This window comes from Tachypleus tridentatus, chromosome 5 (assembly GCF_004210375.1).
Source record: "Tachypleus tridentatus isolate NWPU-2018 chromosome 5, ASM421037v1, whole genome shotgun sequence".
In the NCBI taxonomy this organism is placed as follows: domain Eukaryota; kingdom Metazoa; phylum Arthropoda; class Merostomata; order Xiphosura; family Limulidae; genus Tachypleus; species Tachypleus tridentatus.
The window spans coordinates 40,722,241-40,731,146 of record NC_134829.1 but is presented as its reverse complement, the minus strand read 5'-3'; the positions used below and the strand labels follow the sequence as shown (position 1 = coordinate 40,731,146).

Genomic DNA, 8,906 nt, shown 5'->3' with positions numbered 1-8,906 from the left:
ATTTTGTCGTACAAATGTTATGGTAATAGCAAAATAATCCATCTGTTCATTACGTTAATTTGACTTCATATTTTGAAAGATAAATATATGTCATATTAATGACACTAAATTGGTAATACGTGGCAAAATCTTAAAATATACGAGACAGATTACTGCAAATTGTACGACAACTGTTATTTTTCCTTTTTTGGTGTAGCCTTACGGACACGTTCACCTAATTAGGCAGTGCGTTAACGTTTCTAGTCGCCGCTCCACTGACAACACACAATAAGAAGGGCAGAATAACCTTGATATTACACTAATTATACGTTATTCATACATTCTGAACTATGATGTTATTGTACGCAAACATTCAATGGAGAAGGTGATTCAAAAAAAAGAGTAGAAACCGAAGTATTTAAGGTGGGAGGTTGGAGTGCTTTTTGTATTCTTGTGCAAAGCATCTCAGAGAACCTTCTTAGAGAGAGAGAGAGAAAATGAGGCAGGTTAGTTCCTCGTATTTCTGTTGGTATAACATAAACTGTATTCATCGTGTGAGGGTTTAGAACATCTTAGACCATTACAATGCGTTTATATAACAATTATTTTTAATCTTTCTTTTCAGCGAAATTAGAACAATGGTTGAAACTTCTACAGTTCTGATTTATAGAATTATTTAATAGGATGTGACATCAATACTAAAGGTGTTATAATCTGTTTGAAACTCATATTTTTTCCTTGCTGTACATCGATGAGTTATTCTTCATGATCAATGCATTCATATTTCTTTAAGTTAAAAGAAAAATGTTACTTTTTAACTAAAAACAGCTTCCAAGTAACTACTCAACTCCTTTAGTACAATGTTGACTTTAAGCGGGAAGCTGAGTCTAACACTTCAGATCTCTGCTGATGTGATTTTCTATTGACTGTGTGTTATGTGCTACAGGTGAAAACGTTTTTAAACACATTTTTTACAGACTGAGTGTAGATTCCGTTAGAGAATTTATCCACATTTATTTTCTCGAAGAATATCCTTAGATAGTTCTCTGATGTCACAAAACACATACACAAAAGCGACATATTATAGAGGGGATTGCATATTATAAAAGTTGCTAACAGATAAGATTTTTTTTTCTGAACATATTGATTTAATTTGTTTGTTTGTTTGTTTTTTTGAATTTCGCACAAAGCTACTCGAGGGCTATCTGTCCTAGCCGTCCCTAATTTAGCAGTGTAAGACTAGAGGGAAGGCAGCTAGTCATCACAACCCACCGCCAACTCTTGGGCTACTCTTTTACCAACGAATAGTGGGATTAACCGTCAAATTATAACGCCCTCACGGCTGAAAAGGGCGAGCATGTTTGGTGCGACGGGGATGCGAACCCGCGACCCTCAGATTACGATTCGCACGCCTTAACACGCTTGACCATGCCGGGCCTTGATTTAATATGTTGCTTGATATATGTTGGAAAGCTAAGGCAATAAACGGGCTAGAACTGTATCAAACCGTTGGTCAAGGAGTCACTCTATGCCTTTCTTAAAGGTTGGGTTTAGTCCTTCCAAACCAAATATTAACACGTTTAAGACCTTGGCAAAACCTGCCCCAGCAGACACCAGACCTAGGACACTGGTTCCTTACATTTGCTCTCAAAGCGCTACCAGATATTAACATGTTAAAACCTTAGTGAAACGTCGCAACTAGACACTAGAGCTAGGACACTGGCCCCTTACATTAACTCTCGAAACGCAACTAGATATTAACATGTTAAAACCTGAGTGAAACGTGCACTAGAACTAGAACACTGGCCCTTGATGTTAGCTCTCAAAACTATAATATGAGAACTTTTAAGAACTACCTAGCGTAAATCTTTATTACTTTAAAATTGTGTATCTGTAGAAACTTGTACTGGAAACACTTGTTACTTCAGTAGCTGCTTATTTACTTTTCCTTATAGGTTTCTTTAGTTCTTCTTGCTGCCGCCACTTTCTTGGTCGCTGCTGTCGCAGGAAGCTACACTCATTACCCGCATTATTACGAACAGTATTGGAGAAGACCTTACCGTTACGATTATTGGCCCGAACGTTACGAGTGGTATCCCAAAGAGTGGACCGTTTATGACTGTACAAGCAAATACGGTCCTCCCTGCTACCGGCATAGAGACTACTATCATCGCTACTGGATTCCTTGTCGCTACGGAAGTCGCTACTGTCAAGATCCGTATTACTATAGATACCACGATAATCGGTACTACGACCCATACTCTACTCTGTGGTACTCTCGTAGTTATAGCCACGAAGCCGAAGAAGACAAAAAGGACATTTTAGAAAACAAAAAGGACATTTTAGAATAATATTATTTTGTGATAAGCTGTATCTCTCAGGTGAGTGTATGTTACTATGTTATTTTATATCCAGATGGTCTTAGACCGATCACGACGTTTCGTTACCCGTTATATCCTCCAACATTTTTATCTAGATATTCTTAGACCGATCCCGACGTTTCGTTACCCGTTATATCCTCCAGCATTTTTATCTAGATAGTCTTAGACCGATCCCGACGTTTCGTTACCCGTTATATCCTCCAACATCTTTATCTAGATAATCTTAGACCGATCACGGCCTTGTCCTCACTATAGATTTGTATGTTTATTTTGAATTCCGCGCAAAGCTACTGGAGGGCTATCTGCGCTAGCCGTCTCTAATTAAACAGTGTAAGACTAGAGGGAAGGCAGCTAGCCATTACCAACTACCGCAAGCTCTTGGGTTACTCTTTTACCAACGAATGGTGGGATTGACCGTAACATTATAACGTCCAAATGGCTGAAAGGGTGAGCATGTATAGTTTGACGGGGATTCGAACCCGCGACTCTCAGATTACGAGTCGAACACCCTACCCACCTAGCTATGCCGGGCCTCCTCACTGTTCAAAGATAGGTAACCTACTAAGAAATACATTACCTTCCGTAGTAAGGGCAGGTTATGTATCAGATGGGTCCTTGAAGTAGATGACTGAGGATCCATGTAAACAATTCGGTGGAACGTTGGAGCATCTATCTAATTTCGGGGGTTCTACGTATTCTTCCCCTGCGTCAGAGTCATGCTGCTTCCCTGACTGGGTTTGTTTGATTCTTGTCTTCCCGGCTGAGAACTGGGCTTAGGTGGAGGAGTTGTAATCTTAAAGTCCATAATTTCTTTTGTTCTTTCGGTCTGTGTAAAGGCACCGAAGGCCTACGTAGGTCGCGCCTGTAGCTCAAATTCGTTTTGTTTGTTTACCTGTGATCGGGTCGATTTGTTATTCCTTCTAGAGAGTTCTTTGTTTTTACCCTAAAACAAAAGGAACTGAAAACAGCTACGGATTACCGTGTTTCTCCGAAAATAAGACAGGGCTTATATTAATTTTCACTCCAAAATATGACACTAGGGCTTATTTTCGGGGGATGTCTTATTTTGATATATTAAAAAATGAAGTTACAAAGTAAAACTATTAAACTAACCATTTAAAATAAACTATTATTAAACTATTAAACTAACTGATTAATACTTAAACAAACTAATTAACTAACTATTAAACTAATTAATAAATTATTTTTTTTATTTCTTTCCTCTTCCTGCCACTCTTAACTAGGGCTCATTTTAAGGGTATGGCTTATATTAAAACTATCCCCAAAAATCACACTAGGTCTTATTTTATGGGTAGGTCTTATTATCGGAGAAACACGGTAGTAATTTGTTTGTAGTTTTATTTAGATATTGTCTACTACCTTAACAAGGAGGGGAGGTAGCTTTCCATGTAGTCTAGGGCATGATTTGGTGGACCACGTGTATGATATTCTTTTTTCCAAGGTTTCTTTAATTTCCCGAGTAATAAGTTCACATTTTACAAGGAAAATACGCGCCAGGTTCCTTTGAGGTTGGTATTCGAATTTACAGGAGGGGGTTTGTTTTTTTGGTTTTTAATTTCGCGCAAAGCTAATCGAGGGCTATCTGGGCTAGCCGTCCCTAATTTAGCAGTGTAAGACTAGAGGGTAGTCATCATCACCCACCGCCAACTCTTGGGCTACTCTTTTACCAATGAATAGTGGGATTGATTATAACGCCCCCACGGCTGAAAGTGCGAGCATATTTGGTGTGACAGGAATTCGAACGCCTTAACCCACCTGGCCATGCCGGGCCTCAGTAAAGGAGAACACACGCAATAGCAAACTTCTGGTTCCATGGTTAGCTATAAATACCACCATGGTGAAAAAGATTACTTATTCCGATGGTTTCCACTTCAGGAAGCTTCAACTTTCTGTCTTCCCTGTCCCCTGGTGTGTGTCCTTTGTTATATTCTGGAGTAATTTTTATCTTCATAGCCTCAATCGCAACATTTCTTTATTCTTGAGCTATATTTACCACAATAAACGTCTCACTATAACAAATGTTCTTGACCAGTTTAGAAACCGAATTATTTACCTTAAATAAGTTGGAAATGCGATCAGTTACCCTAGTGTAAGGAAACACATTATTTGTTCTGATAACATGTATTCAGTTATTTTTGTTGTTGTTGTTTTGAATTAAGCACAAAGCTACACAATGGGCTATCTTTGCTCTGCCCACCACGGGTATCGAAACCCGGGTTTTAGCGTTGTAAGTGCGCAGACATTGGGGGTAGTTATTTTTATAATTCTGAAATGATATATTTCTTGTAACAAATATCATTACGTATATAGCGACAGTTCACTTCACTGTGATGTTATTTCATTTTACCAATATATAATATTCAAAGCATTAATAGAACTCCTTGAAAAAACTAATATTAATTTTAAAGATATACTGATATACATTTGTTAATCTTATGATGTTTCTAACGAAAACATTCAATCACGTCACTAGATGACATATATAATATTTAGTCCTAACTCTAATAACTTTCAGACCCGGCACGGCCAGGTGAGTTAAGGCTTGCGACTCGTAATCTGAGGGTCGCGGGTTCGCATCCCCCGTCACACCAAACATGCTCGCCCTTTCAGCCGTGGGGGCGTTATAATATGATGGTTAATCCTACTAATCGTTGGTAAAAGAGTATCCCAATAATTGACGGTGGGTGGTGATGACTAGCTGCCTTCTGACACTGCTAAATTAGGAACGGCTAGCGCAGATAGCCCTCGTGTAGCTTTGTGCGAAATTCAAACAAACTGATAACGATATATTTATTTTATACGACTGTAAAAGATAGTTCAAACTAATTTTATAAATGATAAATAGTATTTTTTCCTGGATATATTTTTAAAAAACTTCATGTTCGACTGAAACTGCTCTTGATTTCTTTCTATTTCTGTATTATTTTTCTTGTTTGCCGCCAGGTGACGACGCCGAGAGTTGAACGAACCTATTTCCTCTGGCAATGTTTTAGATATAAATGGAGGTCTTCAGAACTATCCTGATCTTCTAACAAATAGATAAATACCATATGGTGAAAAGTGTTAAACTAATGTTGAAATATTTTTTTCTTTGTTGGGAATGTGAAGATTTAAAAAAATAAATAAAAGATATAAAGTTTGAATTGAAATTAAAATATTTAAATTAAAGGACTAGTTCGTACATAATATTTAGCTTCAAGCATTGTTTAAATCTGTAACACTTCAAAATCTAATAAAAGGTGTAACAGTAGCAGTTATCTATGGGTGGCTTTAAATTTATTATAAATTAATCCTATTTTATTTTTATGTTTAAAAATCTTAAATATGTGACATAACATATAGTCTGCAACAGAAAGGCGTCGAAACGAGGGGTTCTTTAGCACCCCCAAATTTACATATTTGACTCATATAGCAACTATAAATTATATTATTGTATTAATTTTCTGGAAGAACATGCCCTTAGATTCCCCTAGACTGAGATGCCTTTGGCAAAATTGGATCTGCTTTTAGCAGTTTCTTACACAAGTCTATCTTAGCACCCCAGTTTCCTACACAAGTCTATCTTAGCACCCCAGATTCTCACACAAGTCTATCTTAGCACCCCAGTTTCTTACACAAGTCTATCTTAGCACCCCAGTTTCTTATTCAAGTCTATCTTAGCACCTCAGTTTCTTACACAAGTCTATCTTAGCACCCCAGTTTCTTATTCAAGTCTATCTTAGCACCCCAGTTTCTTATTCAAGTCTATCTTAGCACCCCAGTTTCTTATTCAAGTCTATCTTAGCACCCCAGTTTCTTACACAAGTCTATCTTAGCACCCCACTTTGCAACTCCTTCCTACACCATTGCGATAGTTTAAAAGTCCTTCACTGTATACGTACGAAGATGTTTGTTTCCCACTTTATCAGCGGCAAGCTTATGCTCGAAAAACAATAGAGTTCAGGTTTCGATATGCAACAGTGGACAGAGTGAGTGTAGCACATTGAGCAGCTTTGCGTTAAAAACAACATTTACGTGTTTTTACGTTATCTTATTTAGTGACATCTTGTTAAAATGTATTGAGTTCTTTTTTGCTATTAAGCACAAAGGAACACTAAGGGCTATCTATCTCTTCTATGTCTACAATACCTCGGTTTCTAGTGGTTTAAGTTCGCAGCGACACCACTAAAGGGCTAAAGTTATTCGGTCAGTTTAATGTGTTGAACTTTACTACACGGTTTACGTACTGACGCTTTGTTTGTCTGGTGTTAAGTACAAAGCTGCACAATGGGCTATCTGTGCTCAGCCCACCAAATGTATCGAAACCCGGTTTCTAGCATTGTAAGTCCACAGATATACTGCTGTACCACTGAAGAGTCACAGTAACGAATTTAATCTAAATGGGCTATCTGTGATCAGCCCACCAAGGGTATCAAAACCCGGTTACCCGGTTACTACAGCTGTAAGTCCACAGATATACTGCTGTACCACTGAAAGGTCACACTGACGAATTTAGTCTAAAAACAAAAACTACAAAAATAAATCAATTGTTTTGAAAAAATTAAAATATTATGACCCATTTTTCATAAATTTGATTATGAAAAACTTATAAGAGAATATTCCACTTTTTGTTTCTTTTTCTTTACTTCAAATTTTGGTTGTTGATATAAATAATGAGGTAGTGTAAAAAAAATTGGTCCGAGTTCTTACACTAATTTAAACTTCATAATAGTTATTTTGCTTCTAATGACGGATATGCCATAATTCAGCTACGCAGATTTCGAAAATAATATTCCTTTTTTTTCTATTACGTAAGAATTTTTTACAAAAAATGGTAAATAAAAAATCTCACTTGGAACAATTTATCATCCGGTTTACCACAATGAACATTTTTATTGTTAAGTTTGTTAATAAAAGTACAAACAAACTAAAGGAAATGGAAGAACATTGATGTCAAATGAATATCTCTTCTTATTCATCCTGATTTTTTGTTGAAATCAACGTGTTTTAATCTCAAAACTACGTGTTATGGTCTTTCCTTCATACACTGCATCTGGACCATCTTCCGTGTCAGGTATTATGCTAATGTTCCATCTTCCCTGATACCTCTCCTGCACGTCCCTGATGTCTTGATGAAATCTTTTACCTTTTTATTCGCCAAGGACACCGAGATTTTCAAAGAAAACCTCAATATGTGACTGTCTAAAAATGAACTTTCAACCTCATGTCACAACCCAACTCTATGAATATATCAAACATATTATTGACAATATTTTCATAATTTGAGTTCTTGTTGTTTCCTAAACGTTTGTCTATAGCATCTTTAAAGGCAATCCAGGTTTTGTTTTTAACATTTCTCATTGTTCTTTCAAACTGTTCATTCGAAGTCAGTTTTGGAAAAGAAATTTTATTTTTTATTTCGAGTGTTGTGTTCGTTATACGAGCAAAACTAGTAGTCATTGCTGCAGGTTCTAGGTTCATGTCAGACCACTGGAGTTACAAAAGTCAAATACTTTTCTTTTAACCTTTAATCGATTATCTCAACTCGTCGACACAAACGGTGCAAACTTAGAGCAGAGCCCATTATTTGTCTTGGTCCCCAAGTTTTATCACAAAATATGCACAATACGTTTTTGTTTTAAAGAATTTTGTAACGTTTCGCCACAAATATAACAGAATATGTTTGGGTTATCTGCACAACCTCTTGTTACCAAAGTAACAAATAAATAATATTGAAAAGAACAAGAACAAGGTCAAAGTGCACGCACAAGCAAATACTATCCAAAAATGACACGACATTCGGTTTATTCGTCGTTTATATACCAGCGGTGTGTTTCTCGTGGGTTCTAGAACGATCGATTAGACTCTAAAACCTCCAGATGATGGAGAAGAGTTGGTGCCATTTTGGGATTCACTGTACAGGAAATACGTGTAAAAAAAATTAAGTTGTTTTTTTTTTAATTAAGTACAAAGCTACACAATGGGCTATCTCTACTCTGTCCACCACGGGTATCGAAACCCGGTTTTTAGCGTTGTAAGTCCACAGGCATACCGCTGAGCCACTGGGAGGGGGGCAAAATGTTAAGACAATAAAAACATTGCAGTCCTGTATTATTAGACAATAAAACATTGAAGTCATGTATTATTAGACAATAAAAACATTGCAGTCCTGTATTATTAGACAATAAAAACATTGCAGTCCTGTATTATTAGACAATAAAAACATTGCAGTCCTGTATTATTAGACAATAAAAACATTGCAGTCCTGTATTATTAGACAATAAAAACATTGCAGTTCTGTATTATTAGACAATAAAAACATTGCAGTTCTGTATTATTAGACAATAAAAACATTGCAGTTCTGTATTATTAGACAATAAAAACATTGCAGTTCTGTATTATTAGACAATAAAAACATTGCAGTCCTGTATTATTAGACAATAAAAACATTGCAGTCCTGTATTATTAGAGAATAAAAACATTGCAGTCCTGTATTATTAGACAATAAAAACATTGCAGTCCTGTATTAGTAGAGAATAAAAACAT

General features: G+C 36.5%; 1 protein-coding gene across 1 annotated transcript; it reads left to right on the top strand.

Annotated features, from left to right (window-relative positions):
- Nucleotides 1-359: 359 nt before the first annotated feature.
- On the top strand, nucleotides 360-5,638 carry LOC143250995 (uncharacterized). Its single transcript, XM_076502263.1, has 3 exons — nucleotides 360-485; nucleotides 1,935-2,360; nucleotides 5,325-5,638. Exons 1-2 carry the CDS (start codon nucleotides 477-479, stop codon nucleotides 2,328-2,330), a joined length of 405 nt encoding a protein of 134 aa, XP_076358378.1. The 5' UTR covers nucleotides 360-476; the 3' UTR covers nucleotides 2,331-2,360; nucleotides 5,325-5,638.
- Nucleotides 5,639-8,906: the final 3,268 nt, after the last annotated feature.